The sequence below is a fragment of the Amphibalanus amphitrite genome, unplaced genomic scaffold, assembly GCF_019059575.1.
Source record: "Amphibalanus amphitrite isolate SeventyFive unplaced genomic scaffold, NRLGWU_Aamphi_draft 000248F_arrow, whole genome shotgun sequence".
Taxonomy (NCBI): Eukaryota; Metazoa; Arthropoda; class Thecostraca; order Balanomorpha; family Balanidae; genus Amphibalanus; species Amphibalanus amphitrite.
In genome coordinates, this window is record NW_024881743.1 from 77,132 (window position 1) to 102,011 (window position 24,880).

A 24,880-nucleotide genomic window follows, 5' to 3' on the forward strand; every position below is an offset into this window, starting at 1 on the left:
TTCTATAAAAATATACCTTTTTTAGATCTTAAGAATCAGAAGATTATTTTTAGTTGTTTGATGTTTGACTGTGATGGCAAAGTTATTGTAAATTATTGCTTAAGTTTTTCCTCTACATCAAAATCTGTTTTAGGTATGCTGTGTGAAAATTTTCACGGCACTCTCAACTGATGCCAAGCACCCCTTTCAGTCATTGATGGTTCATGCCTATCCATGCATGACAATAATTACAAACGAATATGTCCTCAACTGACGTCATGTCGTGGTTTCATAGCAGCATGCACAATGCGTATTGCACGATAGCATGCGGATAACGTTTATTACCTATAGTAGTAACGTACAACGTCCATCAACATTAGGTATCATATTCTCCGCATATACCTATCAGGCAAAAAGACAATATTTTTCTCTCTATACTTGCACTAAAGGCTACAATCAAAGGCGAGAAACCATCAATTCTCGAGCTGTTCGACGTTTTACATGTTACATAACACATCGGCAATTTGATTTCCCGTCAGCTTATCGTCGCATTCATAGGCCTTACTTCACTTTCACATAAAATGACAACCTCTCCTTAACAAGCCAATGAAATTAAGAGATGTTTCGCCTCCCTCAGACGTTGAGTTTTCTCGAGCGTCCAAGTCGGACACAAAGTAGTAGCAGTGTTGAGCTGCATGCAGTAGACGTGCTATACATGTCACAGTGAAGGCGCAGTTCGTGCAGGTGACTACAGCACAAGGTTACAAGATGTTACAACGGTCTGGAAGCAAGAAGAACATAGCATACATCCATTGTTAGGCACGTAGGGAGTTGACATGACAGGAAGGGCAAGAGAACGGTGAGATCAATTGAAATGGAACATTGAAAAGCTCAGCCTAAGACAGAGAGTTGGTGACGCCATGATGGCAATGAAAAATGGGGTCCTTTCATTGATGGGATGAGGTAACGTCACCCTTTATTTTAACATTCTATAGGATACTTCGCATACTGCATAGAGAAGTGTTGAGTTTCTAGCGTAGGCCTGGCTTACAGTAGGGAGTCATATACGTACCGTGAATTGACCGCCATTTGTCTGAAACATAGACCGACCAGTCAGGAGCTACGGTGTGCTACCACGCAGTGTCAGGCCCGATCTGACCATTGGCCCGTGCAGCGAAACCGTGAGGCAAAATCAGGTGATTACCATGCTATTGTATGGCGATTTGCGTACCACGTCATTCTCGAGGATGATTTCGTGCCATCGCCAGCATTATTTAAGTAAAAAACTTGCATCAGGCAACTAAAACTATCGCAATAATTGCTAAAAATATCTAAAATGACTAGGCGAGAAAACTCACGCGTGCAATTGTGCTAGGACTCCAATGTGATATAAACTAAGAAGCATAGCGCAAATTACGCTTTGGCTGATGTCCTTATTTCCCTCACCTTCAATTTGCTGTTTTATGTCTCCTACTTGATTTTCCAAAGTGTTTTTCAACTCTGAAATTAAGAACTTTCGTGTCAGTATCTTGAACCTCTGCTTAACCTTAACTTCACGGTCTATGTTTAGGTAAATGGAAGACGGTCGCATTTGGTGCCATCAAATCGTGCTGGCGATTACAGCTGCTGTTTTTATTCCTATTTATCATTTTTATTAGTGTGTTTTTGTATGTACCTATCTAGTTGAAAATATGCATATTTGCGTTTCATTTTGTTTCCACTTCACTCTTAGTCACTGAACAAGACGTTTTACTGTATGTTTCGGAATGATCGTGCCCAGTTCTACAGTGCATAAAACGGCGCGTTTTTCAGCGCTTTCCCTTCACCAGTACCAAATACCAGTATCAAACCATATCGATTGCCAACGATCTCACACTCTGAAAATCACGAGTAAGAGATTCACACGTCACGACCTTCACCGGTCCACGGTCAGTATGAGACCGGGTCACACACTGGAAACTGTCCGGCATCACGTAACAGTCGTCTAACTCAGAGCGCGGCGACAATTCGCCCTCGGGCGGCAGCTGCTGCCTGCTACCCACCGAACATACGCTTCGGGCTGCCCGACCGCCGACTGGGCCCTGTGAACGAGCCGCCATCAGCCGAGGCTAAACGTCCATCAATCAGATGTCGATGGATTTTCAATATCCGCGATCGTTTCAAGGCCCGTCACGCATTTTAAGACCGCATTTTAATAACCTACTGAATTAGAAGACGATGAAACTATGAAATTTGGCATTTTACCCTCTGGAACAAGGAACAGCATCTTTCATTAGTCTGAGACGATGCTGTTGCTCAATTCGACGAAAAGAAATGACAAATATTAGAAGATGTGAGTACAACGAAAAGGTTCAAGCAATTCTAGTCAGCGATAATAAGCCGGTGTCCCGGGGGCGATGCGCGGGTCTGCACCGGCGCCGGTGCCGCAGTGCGGTCCTGTGGTGCCGGGTAGGAGGACGGTCAGCAACGATCGACCCCATGGCGTGCCCACAGCCCAGCCGACCCTATAGGCACGGGTCGCCGGGGTAGCCGGTGGAACTGCCACTCGAGTGACCGGCCGGCCGGCCCGATGGCCCTTGAAGCGGGCCGTAACACCGCAGCCGGCAGAGGGGAGCAGGTCGAGCCATCGACCGCCGCTCGAGTGTCGGCCTCCAGCTCCGGCCAGAGGCGGCTCGAGCAGTCCGACGGCACCGAATTACGCACTTGGTCGGATTTCGAGAAATAGGTCCTCCGGCCGGACCCTGGAGGGCTATCGCTCCGCGTCAGTTTGGCGGCGTTTCTCGATTTACAGAGCCGGGATTCGGATATTTTATTCAAAGGCTCAATCAGCCGAGTATGCCTACGTCTTTTAATACTTGCATTAAGCGCTCCCAACTCCCGAGCGCCACTCTGGACACTTAATCCGCTGCCAAACTTTGCCTCCGTGGATGTAACTTAGCAAAAGCCAGTCCAGCTTGGAAATCGTAGATCAGACATGGCCAGATTCCAGTCCTCGGCGATAGGAACCAGACTTTTTTGTTTGACCTTGTTTGGCCTTGTTTGACCAACTGATGAATTTGATAAATTTGACCAACTGAAAAATGTAATAAAAGCTTTTAACGCGGAAAGAAAGAGAATATTGGTCAATAAAGTTTTTGGTTGAAGATCTTAGATCTTGGCTCCATGGCAATGTTGTGTTAAAGTTATCCATCGAACATGGCGACACTACATGTTCCAATCTAATTATAACCCAATTAAAACGCCATTTACGGACGGTGGCACCGACAGATCAAATAATTGAACAAAAAGGTATAAGCTAAATTTTGAATTAATGTTTCGAAGCGATATCATAAAGGACGAAGCAGCATATTTTGACAGTCGCAAATAGTTCATCACTGATGAGGACTCAGTTTGCCCATTTGTCTCTGTTAATCGGCCTCGATAAGACAATCACTGCCGAGTCCCGCCGGTTCCCCGCGGCGTCACTCACTGGTGAGCTCGTCCTGGTCAGCCATCTCGGCCTCCTTCTCCAGCTCCTCGGGCGTCTTCTTCTTCCGCATCAGCGGGTTGTCCGGCTCCATGTTCATCGGGTCCACCTCCTCCTTCTTCTTTATGTTGTACTGAAGAGAGGCGGCAATCACGGTAAGGCTGCCGTGATGGGATAGCAACACAAACACCGGGCGGCAGCTGTTGGACCCTTGACCTTTTTTATAGCATAAGAAGGGCATATGGGAAATCAGTCTGTCAGCGAGTCGCGAATTTCTAACGGGAAATCAGTTTCTATCGGATGTCTGACAATCGTATTGCGTTTGATGCCAATTTGATTTACCAATATGCAATACCATTTGCCCCTGTTTCTTATACCAGTAACTCCGTCTTTTCAGTTTTCACCTTATCTCTGATGCCCTGCCTCATGGTTTCCCGCTCCTCTTCCATTTTGCGGTGTTTGTCCTTCCTCCTCTCCTCTGCTTCTGCGATGGCTTCCTGTCTCTCTCGCTCTGCCTCCTCCTCCTTCTCCTTGTCTCCTTCGTCATCTCCGCCACCGCCGGGCAGCTGGCCTGGGGAGACAAACATTTCAGTGCTCACAGCTGGCCTGGAGAGACATCACCATAGAGCTCACAACTGGCCTGGGGAGACAAACATTTCAGTGCTCACAGCTGACGTGAGGAGACAAGCATTTCAGTGCTCAAAGCTGGCCTGGGAGACAAACATTTCAGTGCTCACAGCTGGCCTGTGGAGACAAACATTGTACGAAGCTCACAGGTGGCCTGAGGAGACAAACATTGTACGAAGCTCACTGCTGGCCTGGGGAGACAAACATTTCAGTGCTCACAGCTGGCCTGGGAGACAAGTGCTCACAGCTGGCCTGGGGAGACAAGCATTTCAGTGCTCACAGCTGGCCTGGGAAGACAAACATTGTGCAGAGCTCACAGCTGACCTGGGGAGACTAATGTTGTACAGCGTTCACAGCTGGCCTGGGGCGACACCACAGAACTCACAGCTGGCCTAAGAATGCACCACCACAGAGCTCGCAGCTGGTCTGGGAAGATAACTACCACATGGGGTGACATCAGGTCCCGGGAGAGGCCACAACAGAGCTCCAGCTGGGCTGGGGAGACATTACGGTGCTCCCAACTAGCCTGAAGGAGACAACCATCCCAGCTGGCCTGGAGAGATAACGACAACAGTGCTCACAGCTGGCTTATGGAGACAACACATCGGCGACGTGGTCTGGCTATGGCGCTAATAATTTTTCATACCATTGCAAAACTTCGCATATTTGGTTGCGGCAAGACAAGTGGGTCTTGCTGACACCAATTCATAGGCGGTGAGCTAGCGCAGTTAACCAAAAAGCAGCTAAGAAGAAACTTAATTAATTAACTTTCCTCAACTTTAAGCTATGTAATTGTAAAACAGGTTATTCGTTAGTGAAATGTTTCATTTTCAACATTGAATGCATTCCATTAGAAGGAAATGATGCTGGGTTCCAGCTTAGAAGTGTAGTCATGTAATACTCAGCTAGCTTGGCCTGCTCAAATCATATGCAGCTATCTTAACCCTCGCATGTGTGCGGCGTTTGCCAGCTTCTAATGTGTAGGGGGGGGTCGGTTGGACCCCCCCCCCCTTGCCGTTTGGCCCCTGATCGAGCTAGAGCTTCGCGGAAAAAACGAGCGTGTTGCCCGTGACGAGAGGAAGCCGATGATACCCAATTTTAAGGTCCTAGGTCATTGATTGACCTTCCAGGTCAGGTCAATGACCCAAAGTCGGGAAAATCGGGACCTGTTAGAAAGTCGTAAAGTGTGGCTGCTAAGGGGTTTTTCGGGGTGCTGATCACGAATATCGTGTTAGTTTTGATCACAGATGATGTCTTGAAGCTTTTAGACCAGGTCGGGTCAGGTCAGGTCAGGTCAACCAGTAGGCGTCGTGACGGGTATTCGTAGTACGTGTCAACCGCCTCTGACAGCTTCGTAACATGTTACGAAGTCACCAAAACTACTTCGTAAATGTTCAAATGGTTGCTAAATTCGAATTCAGCTCCAAAAACTAGCCTAGAAACATGTACAACTCGAAAAAGTGACCCGAGGTCACCCGAGGTCACCAAAGGTCAATGACCTGACCTGACCTTCAGGTGACCTTGACACACACGGCAGTAACATCAAATCACATGTTGGAACGTTTGAAACCACGAAAAGCTTGCAAACACGCGGCTAGTGCGAGCCGACATACGCGAAATCGCGATTCCGGCCAAACATGGTCTCGGAAAAGAGGTCACAGGTCAAAGGTCATTTGGGTCAGGGTCATGAAATTTTCAGGGTAGGTGTAAAATTGATCAATGCGAGGGTACTGAAAGTTTCGTTGCGATCGGCCGCTTTTTACGCGAGTTATTCGCAAAAAACCATGGGGGGGGGTCCATCGGACCCCCCCCTACACATGCGAGGGTTAACAACAGAACAAAGCAGGCAAAATCAAAACTCGCTTGTGGTTTCTATCACTGCTGATGGCTTACAGGTGAGCAAAAGGCACTGTCTGGCACTGTGAATAAAAGCCAATTTCCTGAAACACTTCCTGCATTTTCCTTTTCGAGATTGGTCGTTTTAACTGGTTTCCCCAAAGTGGCGTCACGTTACGTAACCGCTGTTATTCCCTGGTTATTCCCGGAGTCGGAGTGAGCTGATTCTTATTCCGGGCCGGCCGATGGCCTGTCTGTTAAAATGAGAAGAAAGCCCTGCGTTCGAGCGGCTGGCCAGTGTGCCTGTTATGTGTGGAAGTGGCTCGGCCCCTCAGATAGCGTAACGTTCTCGATAAGGCTCGAATTAAAATCGGAGCTGGTAAATGATAGGCAAATTTGCGTGCATTCGCGGTATTTAAAAACTTAAACACACTCGTCTTCTACATAAGTTCTCGTTATTGATTCAACATGCAATTGATTGTTTCTGAATAAACATGCAGAATGGTTCATATGCGGTGCCTTTCGTCTCTCATCATTTTGCGATCTTCAGGCTTCATTCAGAGCTCTCATTGATGTAAAGAAGCCATATCGCTAGAAAAAAAAAACTTTGAGGAAAGGCCAAACTCACGGGAATGGCGAAATACAGACTAGAATCCACTTAATAAACCCTCGGATAATAAATTCAGCCGCTTATTGTGGCCGCTTGAGCTGTTCACGGATTTTCTCCATAGATACCAATAGTAAATAAATCCGCTTAATAAATCCACGTACTCCGCTTAATAAAGCCACTTCGAAAAGCGGCATCCAACCCGCTCCCAAAGAACCGCACTGGAGCAGCAGCCTGCAGCAGTTGGAGTTCTAAAAACAGGAGTTCGGGGCTATCAAGAACACAATCATCATGCGTCTCAAATAAATGTTCCCGGCAAAGCAGGCACGCTCGACTGTTTCGTTGGCGTAGCAGATATGACGGGGAGTGATGGTGGATGGATAGGTTGACTTCACCGCTGTGACAGCTTTGCAGTGTGCGATGGTCACTTTCAGGGGCTCCACTACGGTCGCAGGTTGGGGAGGGGGATGTTCAACCCTAAATGTCCAACAGCCATTACATATCCGATGGGCTGCATTACGAAAGTCATATTATTGGGGGTACGACTCTGGACCCCCGCGACCCCACCAGTGGCGGAGCCTCTGACACTTTCATTGGTATAAGTAACCCATGTGAAAAAATCTTGCAAGATTGTCTTGCACGATTTGTACAAGACAAAGTATGCAAGAAATTGGGACATATTCTTGCATGATCTTATAAGATTATCATACATGATTCTTGCAAGTCTTGTACCAGATTCTTGTCAGATTCCTGCAAGTCTTGTACCAGATTCTTGTAAGTCTTGTACCAGATTCTTGTAAGTCTTGTACCAGATTCCTGCAACTCTTGTACAAGACTCTTGCAAGTCATGTACAAGACTCTTGCAAGTCTTGTACAAGACTCTTGCAAGTCTTGTACAAGACTCTTGCAAGTCTTGTACAAGACTCTTGCAAGTCTTATAGAAGATTCTTGCATGTCTTGTACAGGGCTCTTGCAAGAGTCTTGTAAGACTCTTACATGTACTGTATAAGAATCTTGCAAGAGTCCTGTACAAGACTCTTGCATGTCTTGTACAAAGCTTTTGCTAGAGTCTTACCAGACTCTTGCAAGAGTCTTGTACAAGATTCCAGCATGTCTCGTACCAGACTCTGGCAAACCTTTTACAAGACTTGCTAAGACTCTGGCAAGTCTTGAGCAAGACTTGCAAGTTTTATCAAAGACTTGCAAGCCTTGCACAAGACTTCCAAATTCCAGACACATCGCCCTAAGATATCGTTTCAATTGTATTTATGTCGAGACCCATGTATGCGAAATCCATGAAGTGAAATGAAATGATGTTCCAACGTAAGCGTTAAAATCAATATTCACAAAAATGTCAATCTGAGAACACATATTAACAGCCCTTTACTTTTCGAGTCACCCACACGTCACAGTCACATCACCTCATCACACGTTGACGTCACGTCACATCACAATTATCGTCGAAGCCGCCGTTTCGTCTGCATCCAGCCACTCGACCACAGGAGGATGTCGTTCGTCCTGCGCCTTGCATCGCATATTATTGGTGAGCCGAGATTTTTGATTGCTGAAATGAAATGACATTCATATAATCAGGTATCCGCCATCCGGAGCCAGATGTAAAAAGGTGAGCCAGTATCAGCCAAAAAGTAGAATTGATGGGACTTTGAGTTAATTCAGTGAGCAATCGTTTTCGGTTAAAGATATCAGCATATTTAGCTATCATACTCACATACGTACTATCCTATACATACACTCACCTGGGTCCAGTTTCGCCGCATGACGCTACCGTCAGCACTATTCCCTGTGTGGCAGGCAAAAAATGTCAGGTGATCATTTATTTTCAAGTGAACGTTTCGGCGCCGGTTTTGGTCTGTGATGATGCAAATATTGGGATCAATTTTATTATTGTTACACGGCATGGCACTGGCAGAAACTTACCTACCTGCAGGTCGGAAGAGGAGACGGCAGACGGCACCGCAACGCACACACTCAACACTTCCGTCCTCACATCGCGAGCGGGCAGCGAATGGGACGCCGACGGATGGAATGCGGCGGAGGGGGACGCGGAGTTCCCCCTCCTCGCCTCAGGCGGGGTCTGCCGTCCGTCCCGGACGGCAGACCCCGCCTGAGGCGAGGAGCCGCCGCCGAAGTCGCCCGCCGCCGACCGTACAGTCTCAAAAACGGACAAGTGGTCGCTAAATTCCAGTCGGTACAGTCTCTAGAACACATGTGCGTCGCCTACAACTTTTCTCCGTGGGACCGTGTGGAGCAAATGATAGCATTTGATTGAGAATTCAGCGAGCCTTTTAATTAGGCGAAAAACATTACTTAATTAAAGGTGTCAAGTGATTAGCGGGAGATGCCTGGGATCAGCACATTCTTGTAAGATTCTTCAATCTTACCATAATCAGCATTCTTGCCAGAATGCTGGCAAGAATGCTGATGCCTATGCCAGATTCTTATAAGATCTGTATGATGTTGGGCAATCATGTACAAGATCTGCTCAATCTTACCAGAATCAGCATTCTTGCAAGAATCTGCCTATACCAGATTCTTATAAGATCTGTATGATGTTGGGTAATCTTGTAGGGGAGAGTGGGGCAAAGCGGCCACCCTAACGTTTCTAACGATGCCGACGCTTGATTTTTAAACTTGGAAAGATTCTTTCTATACCAATGTGATCCCTATTAAATTGTCTTTTATTCCAACTGCGTTTCATTTCCAAAGGCGTTCACATATGGGAGATATTGACAAAACTTTAAACCTATAGCATATTGGCCACTTTGCCCCATCCCTGAGGCAAAGCGGCCACTGGCGACTTCTCAAGTCCCGATATGAGAAACAGAATAGTTGCCTCATGCACGACTAGGGTATTTGATGGTGACAAGGTTTAAGGGAAGATGGATGTTTACTTTGTTATCTTCCCACCTATTGCTAAACAAAGAAAGGATTTTCTTGGAAAAACATTTAATTGCATAATTTGGTAACTCACGTAACCGAAAAGTGGCCAAGATGAATGCATGACGACACATTTGAATATAAATAATGTTTTTATCCAGATGGAAACAACTTATGGCCAATTGGGGGCTGGCCACTTTGCCCCGGCCGCTTTGCCCCGCGCATACCGTCCGAGACAAAAATATTTCAGCTCAGCTATTAGTGGGGTAAAAAGCATTAAAATTGGTAGAAGGCATGTACGATAACCACGCAATGCATGGACAAAAACGCTTATAAAAATTCCAAACGGTTATGGAATAAAATAACATTTAAAAATTGTAGACATAATTGGTAACCTGGCAAGAAATGCTTTTCCGTGTTTCACAGAACAATGGCGATGGGCCTGAAACCCCGGTCTGGCTCATTCGAACGATCGCAAAGAGAAGTATAATTGGAAATCATAAATTGGAACTGACGCCAGCTGTGGAGGGCTAAAACGATGGATGGCCGCTTTGCCCCGGGTGGCCGCTTTGCCCCACTCTCCCCTACAAGATCTGCTAAGACTTACAAGACTGTCTTCAGAATCTTATAAGATCATGCAAGATAGTGAAGATTCTGGTAAAATCTTGTACGACTTTTTTACATGGGAAGGTAAGGAGGGAATAAGTAAAGTAATGAGGAATGTTAACCTATACGCTTGCATTGCGGAAAAACGGAACGTGCAGCTGCGATACATGCTTTTTAAATGAAAATAACTGGCTCCGGTTGATAAATCCACCACTTAGTAAATCCAAAAACACTTTGTCACCAAGGTGGATTTGCTAAACGGATTCCACTGTAATAAATGTTTGCTGTTAAGAAAAAAAAAACGTAAATTTGCAATGCTTTTATTGCAATTGGCAATGGAAAAATATACGTATTCAATTTAGGTACATATGCAGTTTGCATTTCTCGCTTCATTTGAGTGTATCGTGAAACAAAATAAACATTCATCAAAACCGTATGGCTCTCAGATACCTACCCACTAGTACCTATCATCAAAGTAACCAGCAAAAAGTTCTCCTGTGAAAACTTTTCTATGGAGATGACTTTACTCTGTCATACCGAGAGCGAGAACCGATTAATAACTCTTGTTATATACTGGTTTACCAGGTCAGTATGAGACAAATGCCGGAGACAGCTTACAATATTCGACGTCATTAATGAATACTAGTTTTATCTCGCGAAAAAAGTGTGGCATCTTTTAATACCTGCATCGAAGCGTAATATACCCTTTCACACCATCGATAAAACCCTATTACCAATGAGAGCTACGTTTAACTTCAACCCACACATTATGATGGAATACGGTGCTCATCAAAATAAAAATCACCGTACATCAAGAAGCCCTAGATAAGGGACGGCTCTCGCACCCAATCTTCCGTGTGAGTAAGGACCCGATTTATCACTTGAGCCAGCAGCCCAGCTGCCCAGCTGCTAGTCTAAGAGCGCAGATAACTGGTGCATTAATAATCCTGCCACACACGATATGCGTGGGGCGAGTCACGAGTAGACTTCCAAATACGTAAGTTTAAAGGCATAATTATTAACCAAGATTTATCGATAGGTAGGTACACTATTATTTACATACAAATCGATGAGGTCTAGTGATGGCACAGTGTGTATTACGCACGCAAGTGCAGTATAGATTTTGAAAGTACATTCATCTGTTCATCCTTCAAAGGTGAACCAACTTCTCACTTTACAAATCCAAAGGATCAACTAAAACTGGAATAATCATTTTGATAGGCTATCTTCCTACGCAATATCACAAATATAAGCGTAACTAATTGAGCGGGTAGGTACCCTTTTTCCAATATCAACATTGACCTTCACATCGCTCAGCGTCGGTTTATCATGGCCTACTCGAAGCATTACCAGTTGACATTACGCCATGACGCATAACATTCAGCCGGCTGCACGTCATTTTCCGCAGTCGGCCACCGCCCGTTCCTTTCGGCTGTTCTATCCTGGGCCTTCCATCAGCCTCCGAATGTGTGGCGGCGCCTTCTCTTCCAATGGGAGGCCGGGCATCTGTCGTGCCGGCTGGCCTGCCGACGGCGGCGGTCGTCGTAGCCGACAGGCGGGCGCCACTCTAAATCAGCCCGCTGACGACAGCGTGTCGCCGCGCCCGCTCTGCTGACGCGGCGGAGACCGGTCCGGTCGCGGAGAAGACCAGATATTCGCGGGCCGATGCGTCACCGGAGGGCCACTGGGCACGGCGGGTCAGAATGTCCGCCGGCAGCGGGGACGCTAAAGGATGGGGTCGCCTGGGAGGGAGGGCACAGCCAACGACGGATGGAGAACTGAGTTAGCGGGCAGCTGACAGTTTTGGAATGTGCTGGAACAGTTTTGGAGCAGTTTTGGAACAGTATTTAAATGTGATTAGAAAGGTGAATGATATGAGCTAAAAAAGCTTATTTCTTTCAACGGAAACGGGAGAGGACAGGTCGTAGGAAAACGTCATTTTTTCCACCTTAAATGCAGCTCGGATGTTTCAAAAAGAAAGGCTTACTTTGCAAGCGCATCAACGACTGAACATCAACCTCTCGATATCGATCGCAAAATATGTTTTCGTTCACCAAAGTAGATCAAACACGAACTGGAACGGACGTTGAAAATAAGATAGAGCGAAAATGATACGAAAGCCAAACAACACAAACACAGGAGGCTGCAGTAAAAGATGCTGACATCCGATTGGACGAGGAAGTGAACCGGAGAAGTTTCGGGCACGCCTATCGCGTGGCCGAACTCAGAACTGGCCGGACGTCGCGTCGGCTGGGAACCACATCGATCATCGCCACCTGTCCTCGGACGCATTTTTTTTCCAGCACCAGTGGCTAACGACGGCTGCGGACACTCGGCACCGGTGGCCACCGACTGCTGATGACAGCCGGCACCGGTGGCCACCGACATCTGATGACAGCCGGCACCGGTGGCTACCGACATCTGACAGCCGGCACCGGTGGCTACCGACTTCTGATGACAGCCAACATCGGTGGCCACCGACATCTGATGACAGCCGGCACCGGTGGCTACCGACATCTGACAGCCGGCACCGGTGGCTACCGACTTCTGATGACAGCCAACATCGGTGGCCACCGACATCTGATGACAGCCGGCACCGGTGGCCACCGACGTCTGATGACAGCCGGCACCGGTGGCCACCGACGTCTGATGACAGCCGGCACCGGTGGCCACCGACATTTGATGACAGCCGGCACCGGTGGCCACCGACATCTCATGACAGCCGGCACCGGTGGCCACCGACATCTGATGACAGCCGGCACCGGTGGCTACCGACATCTGACAGCCGGCACCGGTGGCCACCGACATTTGATGACAGCCGGCACCGGTGGCCACTGACATTTGATGACAGCCGGCACCGGTGGCTGCCGACGGCTGTCGAGAGACGCCTGCTGACCACCAGCTGTGGCTTCTGGAGTCATGGGGCTCAACATCGCTCATCGTTGAAGTTTCCGGTGACAGCCGACTGTTTCCGAGAGCTGGATTGGCAGCTGCTGTCGGCAGCTGTCGGCCGCTGTCGGCAGCTGACCGTGATATCGATGGCGCCGCCGGTCGCCGAGGAAGGCCGGTCGCCGCTGGCCGCTGACGGCTGCTGATTGTTCTCTATTGGCTGCTGGATCTGGTGGCGCGCTGACGGGGGGGGGGGGGGCGTGATGACAGCAGCAGCTGCGAATACCGAGCGGCCGCGGCACGCACCCACGGCACGTCCATGGCCGACGCGGCCTGTCGGCATCAGGCCAGCCCCGGCCGGCGACGGGCCATCGATCACAGCGTCCTCCCGGTACCGACCGACCGGTCCGGGCAGGTCCGATCGGCGCTCTGTGTAACGACAACGTGTGCTGTGCATCTGCAGTGCTGACAAGAGGATAGCAACTCATCATAGGAGCCATGACCTAATAGGACAAATACGTGGCTTATTGTCATATGTATAGCGTGCAGTAGTGAGTATAATTGACTATCTCCTGACCACATTGGTGCCCTCTGCATTCACTGATCATCTGCTGGCCTCGGTGGCCTCAGCTGACGATAATGAGCCGGTCATTCTGTATCAGATGCGCTGTCCCGTGACGGCTCCGGGCTCATTAAGGGGACAGCTCATTAGTACTGGGACAGCTATTTGCCGGCTGACCGGTTAGACAGGCCACTCATTAAGGTGGACTCAGGAGCACTGTCTCTGCGCCGGTGTCATTCTTTGCAGGCTGGGCGAATTTCGTTTCTTTTCCGAGATGGCTTTTTGGTTGTTTGTTTCCCGGTGTGAAATGAGGCTCGAAGGCGTTGTCATTCCAGCAGCGTGCGCGGCGACTCTCCCTTATCTGGATTCAAAACGCTGCGCTTGAAATGAAGAATGACGTGATTGATTTCATGTGTGTACTGAGTGGGATATAAATTAAAGCATCGCCACCTTTCGACCTCTGTCGTTAAGACCTATTGCCATAATGCGTCGGAAAAACATCCTCGAAAAGTTCTACCAGTAGGTATCGGCTTGCAAAGTCCCAAAAGCTCCCAAGGGGATATAATCAAGCATCAACACCGTTATTGTCGAATACCGGACTCTAAAATTTTACCATCTTCGGCTCGTGACGTTTCTGTACCATTGTCTAGTCTCCATACTTGGGCAATGGGCATATCTTTGCACTTATTTGTTTTGCCGTCATCAGCAAGTTTCAATGATGGAAAAATTCAGCGACCAAATAAAAACTTTGTCCCTACTTCCAACGTTCATTGCTGCTAGTGTCATGATCCTGTCTTGCGGTGCTACATTTACTATGCTAGATTTCTGCGCCTGCGATTTGCCGTGGAACCGCACGCACGTTTTGCCTATTTTCGCATTCCGTTCGGCTCCCGCGGCAAATTACCTTAATTACCAGCGAGAGAGTACGGTAACCTTATTGGTGTACGGCTGATCAATATTACTTGTGGCCAGCCGAAATCCTCCAGGGTTGACCGACGTGTCACCTTGCTGCCGCCGGCACTGTGGCGCCCTCAGAGAGTGCTGAGACAGAAGCAGAAATCAGGGACGTTTATCTTTCGTCCTCTTATCTTTTTCCTATCAGAGACGTCTATCCTATCCCTTTCCGTTGGGAGAAGGGATAAGAATTAGTAACGGAACGTTTAACGGAAGGAACATTTGACATGGTCGGGAATAAGTGGAAACTCGGCCAAAATGTAGGTCAGGGAGGTGGATGAACATCGCAGATCGTTTCTTTACACAACAGCTTGTGCGATAATGAGGACGAAACATCGCACCTTCTACAGGGTGTAACGAAATTATCCGGACATCAATTTTTTCGCCGTATCCGTTCGCATTGCTTTCTTTCTGACGATAGGAGCGTGGAAGTTAGATAAATTCGTACCTATGGTTCCGGTCATCACCACCAAGGTGACCTGACCTTGGGCGGTGACCCATGCCGTCAGTACGGGTCGAGCCACCGCCGGTGTCACTTGGCAGTTTTCGTTCAGAGCAATGACGAGAAAAGAGTACAGCCTCTCCTTTCGCAGCAAAGCTGTGGGGATGGTCCATGGCGGCATGAGCCAGAAGATGGTCTGCCAGCAGCTGGGTATCAGCAGGAGCCAGCTGCACGTCTGGCTGAAGCGTGATAAGCTGGGACTTGGGCTGCAAACCCAGCCCGGCCGTGGCCGCAAGACCGCCCTTCACCCAGTGGCCAAGAGGGTTATCAGGATGGCGACGGAGAAACGTCACCAATCAACTCGAAAACTGGCTCGAAGGCTTACCAAGGCAGGGTGCAAGACGTCCCATATGATGATTCACCGCTACCTGCGCAACAACCTGGCCATGCGCCCGTTCAAACTGAAAAGGACGCCAAAACTGACTGAAAAACAACGAGCTCACCGACTGAAGTTCGCTCGAGAGCACCTGCACTGGTCGGAGGAAGAATGGCGGAAGGTGGTCTGGTCGGACGAGTCACCGTTCGAGCTATTTCATCCTCCGAACCGCCAAAACGACCGTGTGTGGGCGGCCAGCAGCTCGGACGTACCGACGGTCCCCAGCGTGAAGCATCCGGCCAAAATCCACGTCTGGGGCATGTTCAGCTACCGTGCGCTGTCCCAGCTGTACGTGGTGCCCCAAAAAACGACCATCAACGGCGAGTACTATCGGAGCAACATCCTGGCCAACGAATGTCTGGAGGCGCTCAACCGGACTGCACAGGAGGGCCCGGTTTCCAAACGCGCGCTGATGCCCGATCCAAGCCAAGCGGTGTTCATGCAGGACGGCGCACCGCCTCACAGCGCCAAAAGGACTCAAGACTGGTGCCGTGAGAACCTCCCATCCTTCTGGGCCAACGGGGTGTGGCCTGGGAATAGCCCTGACCTCAATCCCATTGATAACTTGTGGGCTATTCTCCAGCAGGAGGTGAATCAGAAGCCACCCGCCACCAGCACGGATCACCTGGAGACACAGGTCAAGACGGCGTGGCGCCGGATCAAAAGCAGTGTGCTGGAGAGTCTGGTGGCTGGGATGCCCCAGCGCATGAGTGACTGTGTTAAGATGAACGGTGGCTACATCGGTAAATAAACGAGAAAGCCCCCGACTGTTTTGTTCTCTAATTAGAGCGGGAAGAACAATGTCCGGATAATTTCGTTACACCCTGTATATCAATTCTTAAATCGCAGCACGTTATACCAAGTTGCTAACAGGAACACATACCTATATTAAACCGCAGTGCATTTGCAAGCTGCATGCATATTCGTTTACGTATATTTGTTGGGGAGTTGACAAACTATGCATATACATGCGGCAATATGCTTGTGCATGCATGAGATGTGTACGTACCTGAAAGTATGGTTGCATAGGTACTTTGACGTCAAATCGGTTTAGGGCCAGCGTAAAGGCAAAGTTCAATTTGCCTTTTGGTTTTATAATCCGTGAAGTTGTTTCGAAATGGCGCCAACGCAGGCATTTCTTATCATTTGTGCGCAGACGCAATTAATAACTTGTATGAACGTCTTTTTGTGATACCCGAAAGAGATAAAAAGTATAAAATAAAACCGCCCCACTTAATTTCAGATTATGATGTTGCTGCGCTTCAGGTATTAAGTGATATGCATATTGCATTGTAGTAACTTGGCAGTGAACTAAACGGCAGTGATTTAACGACCATGAATTCAGTTGACCTTGGCCGAGATGTTGTCGGAGCTTCAGTTTTGTAAAATACACACTTGTTTGATCGGGCTGGCACTGTGAGGACCACGGTATATAGTGAGGACTTTGGTGAGGACTTGACGAGCGGACTGCTGATTCGGGAGATTCGGAAGACGACACTACAATTGGCGACGAGGTAGTCGGACCAGACGTGAGGTATGGAGGGAATTCGTCCGCCCGCGGCATTCTTACCTCTTCCAGGCCCGCCGGTGGTGCCGTGGAATAACTGGTTTCCGGACTTCGAAGTTTATGCCATGGCCATAGGTTGGTCAGCATGGAGTCAGGAGAGGCAGCAGGCCTTGCTCCTGCACTGCCTTGGGCAGGAAGGGCGGAGACTGTTTAGGGCTGAGTGCCCAGGAGGTATTGTGAAAACAGAGCCCTCTGACACCACTTTGGTTGAGGATACAGTAGCTGTCTTATGTCGTCTGTTTGTCAGTAAGACTGATATCATCTCAGAGAGGATAAAATTCAGGAAGTGCAGACAGCAGGCTTCTTCTGTTCGTACCTACCTAGCCAATCTGAGGGAAGGTAGTCAGAAGTGTGCATTTGGTAACTTAGAAGATGAAATGATAAGAGATCAGTTTTTGGAAGGATGTTCCTCTCAAAGGCTTAAGGAAAGACTGTGTCAGGAAGAAAACCTAACCCTGCAGCGTCTTGAAGTCATCGCTCTCGCTGCTGATCAGGCTGCTGACCGTCAACAAACTCTAGCTGGTAGGTCTCCGGAGCTGGGGGCAGAGGTCCTCAAGGAGGTGGCAGCGACTGAGAGGAGAGGCGGCTTCTCCACCCGGCGAGACTCAGAAGGCAAGAAACGACAGCAAGGTGAGATGACCTGTTTTGCATGTGGCCGTAAAGGACATAAAGCCAAGAGTAAGGAGTGTCCAGCCAGGGTCAGGAAGTGTAACAAGTGTCATGAGAAAGGGCATTATGCAGTCATGTGCAAGCGTCAGGAGTCTTCGCATGCCTGTGTGGTAGAAGTGTCGACTGTGCACCATGTGCCCTCTCAAGTGCCTCGTCCCATGATGTCTGTTGGCATTGATGGAATTCAGGTCCAGATGTTGGTGGATACAGGATCGGGAGTGAGTCTGATACCCAGCAGCTTGTATCAGGAGCAGTTTGCGCACGTCCCTCTACAGATGTCTTCCATCAGGCTTCAGGGATATGGAGGACACCTTCTGCCTGTTCGTGGTATGATGACGGCCACAGTGTCCTCTGACAGGGGATGTTCGACTGAGGGTACCTTGTTCGTGGTGGAGTCCCACAGTGTACCCCTGCTTGGCCGTGACCTACAGCAGCTGCTTAGTGTTACAGTCAAAGATGGCAATGTCGTCTGTGCGGTGGAGGGGGAGGATGCAGAGGTTCTGCCCGCCATACACGGCTTTGTCCACAGAGTCAAGGTGAAGGAGGGGGCCACTCCGGTCCGTCAGAAGCTGCGACCCCTGCCGCTGTCGGTCAGGGGTGAAGTGAAGGAGCACCTGGAGAAGCTGGAGAAGCAGGACGTCATAGAGAGGGTGGACTCCTCTCCATGGGTGTCACCTGTGGTGGTCACCCGGCGACGGACTGGTGGTATCCGTCTCTGCTTGGACTTGAAGGAGGTGAACAAGAGCATCATCTCAAGTAAGCACCCCTTGCCTGACATGCAAGAGATGTTAGATAAGCTCAGAGGAGCCAGAGTATTTTCTTCACTAGACATGAAGTCAGCATTCAATCAGTTGATGCTTCACAAAGAGTCCCGTGACTTGACCGCTTTCATGACGCACGAGGGTCTGTGGCGCTACAAACGGTGCTGTTTTGGACTGTCGTCCATTCCAGCGGCATTCCAGAAGGTCATGGAAGCCGTCCTGACGGGTCTGCCAGGGGTGATGGTGTACATGGATGACATCATTGTGTTTGGCAGGGATGCACCAGAGCATGATGTCCGGCTGCAGCAAGTCCTCGCGCGACTGAACGCTCATCGTATCACCCTGAACGAGAAGAAGTGCTTGTTTGGTGTCCCCACACTTGACTTCCTCGGGTTGACAGTGAGCGCAGCTGGCATCTCGGTCAGTGTTGAGAGGACGAGAGGGATGACGGAGTTGACGTCACCGCGGACCAAGGCTGACCTCCAGTCAGCTCTGGGCCTTTTTGGCTTCTATGCCAGGTTCGTGCAGGGCTACTCGTCGCTGGTGGAGCCTCTGCGCGCGCAACTTCGTTCGAGTGCAAGTCACGAGTTCGAGTGGTCTGAGGAACTGGAGCTGGTCTTCAGGAGGGTGATCGCTCTGATCACGTCCAGTTCTGCGCTTGCCATGTTTGACCCCACCTTACCGACAGTGGTGACCACGGACGCGTCTGATGTTGGTCTCGGTGGGGTGCTGAGCCAGATCCACCCGGAAGGAGAGCGGGTCGTGGCGTTCGCATCCGCTACCCTCTCCTCAGCACAGCGGAAGTATTGTGCGACTGAGAAGGAGGCACTGGCTGCTCTATGGGCTATTGAACACTGGCATCGGTACCTGTTTGGCATTCACTTTACCCTCAGGACGGACCATCAGGCGCTGCTGCGACTTCTCACGTCCAGAGGAGTCGGACGGGCAGGAATGAGGATCAGTCGCTGGGCCAGTCGCCTCCTCGTCTACGACTTCGAGATCCGTCACGTGCCAGGCAAGTGTAACGTGGCTGACGGTCTCTCGCGTCTGCCGGCAGTGGGCGCGGAAGCGGCTCCAGACGACGAGGAGCAGCTGGTGGCGGAGATAGCTGAACGGGTGGAGCGTCTCTCGGCAGTGAGCAGAGGCGAGCTCCGCGAGTCAGTTCAGACCGACCCTGTTCTCAGGAAGCTGAAGAGTCAGCTGGACGAAGGGTGGCCGGCAAGGATTGCCAGCTGTCCTGACGACCTGAGACCGTTCTTCCGCTGCAGGCTGGAGCTGTCAACGGCTGACGGTCTCATCTTCAAGGGCGACCGGATCGTGGTTCCGGAGGAGCTGAGAAGGCGTCTTCTGGATCTTGCTCATGAGGGACATCAAGGCACGGTAAGAACTAAGCAGCGCTTGAGGGAGCTGTTTTGGTGGCCCGGGATGGACGCCAACGTTGAGTGTCTTGTGCGTCAATGTGCTGCTTGCGCTACCGCTGACAAGACTGTCAAGGTGAATGTGCCCCCACTGAACCCGGTGCCCCTGCCCCAGACGCCCTGGAGTAAAGTGGGCATAGACTTCATTGGACCGATGGAGGGAGGTGGGGTGCAGAGACGTTTTGCTATTGTCATGGTCGATTACTACTCAAAGTGGCCAGAGGTAGCATTTTGTGCGCACCCCAACTCGGAGTCAGTGATAGAGTTCATGGAGGCTGTTGCGAGTCGAGAAGGATACCCAGAAGAGCTAGTTTGTGACAACGGTACTGCATTCACCTCTGCTGTCTTCACAGGCTACCTGAAAGAAGTGGGTGTGAGACAAATCAGAGTGACTCCCTATCACCCAAGGGGGGCGGGAGCAGTTGAGCGGTTCAATAAGAACGTCAAAAATGTCCTGCAGACTGCGACGGCCGATGGTATGGATTGGAAGCGGGCCATCCGTGAGTTCCTATTGTCATATAGGTCCACACCCCATTCCACTACGGGCAGGTCACCGGCGGAGCTGCTGCGAGGGAGGCAACTGCGCACCAAGCTGCACGCGGCGGCTGAGCGTCGTCCGGTGGACGACTCGACGACGAGGGCGCGGGTGGCGACGCAGCAGGAAAAGCAGAAAAAGTACTTCGACCTGAGGTATGGTGCCCGGCCGAGGGACTATGAAGTGGGAGAATGGGTGAGGTTTAGGCTGGTGCCCCGCCCCAGGAAAGGTCGGCAGGCCTTCTCGTCTCCGAGAATGGTGATGGAAAGGAGGGGACGTGTCTCATACAAACTCAGCTGTGGGACATTGGTGCACGCTGAACGACTAACCCGCTCCACAGATCCTTCGAGCGGATCGCCGCCAGCGAGACGGAGTGAAGTCGGCGGTTGTCCGTCTCCGGCAGGCGGCGGCGGAGGACCGCCGTCTCCGGCGCGCGGCGACGGAGGACCGGCGCGCGGCGGTGGCGGAGGGCGGCCGTCCCCGACGAGCGCCGGCGAGGGAGAGCCCCCAACGAGCGACGGCGGTGGACCGCTGTCCAGGGGCCGCGCATCGTCTCCGGCACGCGGCGACGGAGGACCGCCGCCGTCTCCGGCGGGACCGCCGCCGTCCCCGGCGCGCGGTGAGGGGTCGTCGTCCCCGATACGTGGCGACGGTGCGCGCGGTGAGGGGTCGTCGTCCCCGATACGTGGCGACAGTGCGCGCGGTGAGGGGTCGTCGTCCCCGATACGTGGCAACGGTGCGCGCGGTGAGGGGTCGTCGTCCCCGATACGTGGCAACGGTGGGGGACCGTCGTCCCTGGCGCGTGACGGTGGGGAACGGCGAACGCGGTGTGGGAGACGCATCAAGACACCAGCGCGTTTCCGTTAATGGAGGGGGGAAAATGTAGTAACTTGGCAGTGAACTAAACGGCAGTGATTTAACGACCATGAATTCAGTTGACCTTGGCCGAGATGTTGTCGGAGCTTCAGTTTTGTAAAATACACACTTGTTTGATCGGGCTGGCACTGTGAGGACCACGGTATATAGTGAGGACTTTGGTGAGGACTTGACGAGCGGACTGCTGATTCGGGAGATTCGGAAGACGACACTACATGCATATTCCATGATCCATAAAGTAGACGCTCTCGAAAACACAGCCTCATGGCGGCGAGCTCCTTTGGCCAGTTAACTGAGGCTCAGCGGCTCTGGGACGGCTCCCGCAGCCATTATCTGGCGATATTGGACTGGCGGCGAAGGCGGTCGGCGGCGCGTCGCCGCACCGGGCGGCCGGGACGATTGTCTTTCGGCAGTGCCGCTGCGGCTGCGGCTCTCTGATGATCGATACGGCTCGGAGGAGTGACGCCCGTCAGGACCGCCGCCGTGCCCGAGAGGCCGCCAGCGCGCACAGCCCGCGGCCGAGCGGCCGAGCGGCGGAGCGGCCAGCGAAAACAGGCCGACATCATTATCGCAACAGTAGGCCAAACACGGCGCCGTCCGGCCTACAGATGTGCGGGATATTGCGGCCCAGCCAGAGACAATAGCAATAACAGACAGAGGTAGTTGGGAAAGCCGTGGGCACTGTTTGAACAAGCCGTTTGAGTAAACAAAATATGTGGCACACAATGTTCGTCAGAGAGAATGAAAATGTGCAGTTGTACTGCAAATACAGCGACGGTATTGAGCTGCCAGATTGCTCGACCCCCATCACATCCAGGACATCTTTTGGAGAAATATGTTTTGCTCCGTTTCGTTAAAAATATGTTTTTTAATGTTTTGCCATGCATGTAGCTACCACGGTACATCACAGCTCGGTGATCGAAATACACGCAATGGGCATTCGTTCACTATTCCCCTGAGCTTCTGCCCCGAGCCGGACGTCTGATTTCTGACCCGTGGTGGCTGATCCGGCCGTCCAATTCCCTGCCACTCATGCGTGTCCCTGTGGCCATCGACCGTAGGACATGACACGCGCCGGCGGCCGCCCTCTGACCCCTCCGATTCCCTCACCCCTGACCTCATCAGCGGTGACCTGACGAGGACTGACACACTGCCACGAGCAGTGTTCCTGACTGTTTATCACCAATATGAAAAAAATTGGACGTTATGTTCGTTACGTTATAAAGCACTGGTTGACCTTATCTTCTCAACACTCATCATCAAGCCCTGCATTGCTCCTATAAATTATTGTTAAAATATATGCACTCCAACACTGAGTAAGGCCAAAAGTTAGCTATACGGTCCATAGTTAGGAGTACCAAGACCGCATGCTAAAATTGTAGGTAAACTTTGAATGCCACTAGTGAGAATTCTAGGAAATGTCGTATCGCAGAGGTCAGATGTTGGTGCGCCTTCGTTGGCATTCCAGCTATACAATCTGGTGACATGTTTCTTCCAGACAAAGTTGGTATAAGGTTATAAAATCACTAAGTGAAATGCTAATAATTTGGGTAATAATTGCTCATTCATCAAAACTGAACATTCCAGGTATAACACACATAGTTATGTCGATAAAGCGAGGGTCGATAACTTATGTGGAACCATTATGTTTATTATTATTATGCATACCAAGTACTCACAAGCCTACTATAGGCAATCAAGCAAACAGCTTCATAAACCTCTAAAACTCGCTAAATTGCCCTTGCCCGAAATGCATTTGCGATTAAGAATTGCAGGCAGTCATTCCTGGGATATAAAAGCATGAGCGAAACGCCACTCGCCCTGAGCTTTCTGGAAATTTCCAAAGTCACCAAAGTAACTTCAGTGCAGAGTCACAAGTCTTACTTCATCGATACAATAGCCCAAATGTCACTCGTCTTCACCGGGACGACAACAGAACTTTGTCGAAGACAACTGAGCGCTCCCGGAGATCTGGCCGACACCGATCACACAATGACCACAATGACAATGGTTTTAGATTTTGTACTTCGATGGGTTTGCAAAATCAAAGTAAAGCCAAAGCCAACACCCGATAGTTTTAGCGCTGTCTTGTAGTTGTGACGGTTTTGAAATTATATCTACTCACTTGAATGTGTCCCGAAATACCTTTCCTGATCTGTCCCGTTTATACTTATGCAAAAAAAAAACAAGAAATAATAAATCCCTGTGGCCTGTATCTGAATCATCTATGTAGAGTAGGCACAACCTGCAGGGCACAACCGTCGCAGAGAGTTGCGCATGAGGATGGGGAACTCGTGACAAATGTAGCCATTCCTGAGAGGTGAAGTTCTCCATGTCTATTAGATTGGCGGCAATTCCCGCGTTCATTAGCTGCGGGCGGCCGGCCACTGACCGGGACGGCAATCAATTCTCGTTCGACACGCGGCCGATAGGGGTGGGCGGGCTGCCAGTCCAGCCCAGTCGCTGTCACGGTCAGAGGGCGTGGAAACAGCACCGCAGGGAGTAGACGAGGATATAACTCCGCGGGGAGGAGGGGATATCACTTCAGGGGGAAGACGAGGATACAACTCACGAGGACACAGCTCCACAGGGAGCGGACGAGGATATAACTCCGCGGGGAGGAGGGGATATAACTTCAGGGGGAAGACGAGGATACAGCTCCAAGGAGAAGAAGGGGATACAGTTCCTCAGAGAAGACAGGAGTACAGCTTCACGTGCAGCCCCACAGGGGAAGATTGAGGGATAGCTCCCTGGGGAAGACAAGGATACCACTCCACGGGAAGACAGGAATACGGCTTCACGGAGAGGACAGAGGAACAGCCCCACAGGGAATATGGAGGGACAGCCCCACAGGGAAGATAGAGGGACAACTCCATGGATATCACGGGGACACAGCTCCACAGATAATAGATATTGCTCCATTGATAAGACGGGGATACAGACTACAGCTCCACGGGGAAGACGGGATATAAGTTCGGCATAATAAAATAGAGAGACAGCTCCGTGGACAAGACGGGGAGATGGCTCCACAGGGAAGACGAGGATACAGCTCCACAGAGAAGATAGAGAGACGTCTCCATGGGGAAGAAGAAGATACAGCTCCACGGGAAAGACGGGAATACAGTTCCAAGGGAAGACGGGGATACAACTCACGAGGATACAGCTCCACTTGGAAGACGGGGCAGGGAAAGAAGGGGATTCAGTTCCAAGGGAAAAGAGGATGCAGCTTCGCAGAGAACACAGATATACAGCAGGACCACGGGACCTTGGAAGAGCCGGGTGGATTGACGGGAGCCACATATCTATCTTTTACTGAGTGACTACTCTTCAAGTAATAACAATTGGACCTGAGCAGGGGTGCTACATTACGGTTGGCAATATTATGCCTCATATGTCCTTGGTCCTGCAGTGGATCCCGCACGAACCGTCACTGACAGACCCCACCTCTGACCTTCTGACGGTCCACGGAGTGACCCGTGTGACCTCTGCTTGGTCGGATAATCTACAGCAGCCCAGCAGGCAGTGACCGCAACAGCGGCGGGTCAGTAACCATTCACTACGTCTCCCGCCTCGTCTCGCCCGCGCCAGCGTTCGATACGGAGCGGCCCATTGCTGATTTACCGAGTTAAGGCCTCTCAATCCTGTTGCAGCGACGGAGTGGCCCGCGGGCCTGCGGAGTGACCGGAACTGGGCGGATCGGTCCGGATCAGACCGGCCCCAGTACGGCTAGTCGGAGGCATCGGGTGGGAAAG

At 50.6% G+C, this 24,880-nt stretch overlaps 2 protein-coding genes and 1 long non-coding RNA gene across 20 annotated transcripts in view; 1 reads left to right on the plus strand and 2 right to left on the minus strand.

Moving 5' to 3' along the window:
* LOC122386357 (complexin-like) overlaps window positions 1-24,880 on the minus strand; it is a 32,266-nt gene that overhangs the window by 1,922 nt on the left and 5,464 nt on the right. For 5 of the 11 annotated variants that reach the window (XM_043375490.1, XM_043375489.1, XM_043375483.1 and 2 more), the window contains 4 exons: window positions 3,850-4,016; window positions 3,449-3,578; window positions 1,426-1,479; window positions 1,052-1,072 (listed from right to left, as the gene is read on the minus strand). In XM_043375490.1, the coding sequence (XP_043231425.1) occupies window positions 1,052-1,072; window positions 1,426-1,479; window positions 3,449-3,578; window positions 3,850-4,016 (372 nt within the window). Of the gene's footprint in view, window positions 1-557; window positions 761-1,051; window positions 1,073-1,425; window positions 1,480-2,021; window positions 2,061-3,448; window positions 3,579-3,849; window positions 4,017-24,880 lie in introns of those variants that run through there. The other 6 variants (XM_043375492.1, XM_043375488.1, XM_043375494.1 and 3 more) reach the window with 4 other exon arrangements.
* LOC122386358 lies at window positions 7,765-8,609 on the minus strand. The gene is made up of 3 exons (XR_006257365.1): window positions 8,454-8,609; window positions 8,273-8,316; window positions 7,765-8,079 (listed from the first exon to the last, which is right to left on the minus strand). It is a non-coding gene; the product is annotated as an uncharacterized LOC122386358 (long non-coding RNA).
* LOC122386353 (uncharacterized protein K02A2.6-like) lies at window positions 16,722-21,236 on the plus strand. 8 transcript variants are annotated; one of them, XM_043375472.1, is made up of 3 exons: window positions 17,394-17,499; window positions 18,068-18,294; window positions 19,568-21,236. In XM_043375472.1, the coding sequence occupies exons 2-3, from the start codon at window positions 18,203-18,205 to the stop codon at window positions 21,117-21,119; spliced, it is 1,644 nt and encodes a 547-aa protein (XP_043231407.1). In that variant the 5' UTR covers window positions 17,394-17,499; window positions 18,068-18,202; the 3' UTR covers window positions 21,120-21,236. The 8 variants fall into 8 exon arrangements, with proteins under 8 accessions (XP_043231406.1, XP_043231401.1, XP_043231402.1 ...); XM_043375471.1 differs by having other exon boundaries at window positions 16,722-18,294; window positions 20,593-21,236; XM_043375466.1 differs by having other exon boundaries at window positions 16,723-20,697; window positions 20,827-21,236.

Excerpts from the sequence above, each read along its gene's own strand:
- LOC122386353 (XM_043375466.1), top strand. The coding sequence starts at position 16,839 with ATGGAGGGAATTCGTCCGCCCGCGGCATTCTTACCTCTTCCAGGCCCG. Across the intron at positions 20,698-20,826 it reads TCCGGCGCGCGGCGACGGAG|GACCGCCGCCGTCTCCGGCG; the intron begins GACCGGCGCGCG and ends GCGGCGACGGAG.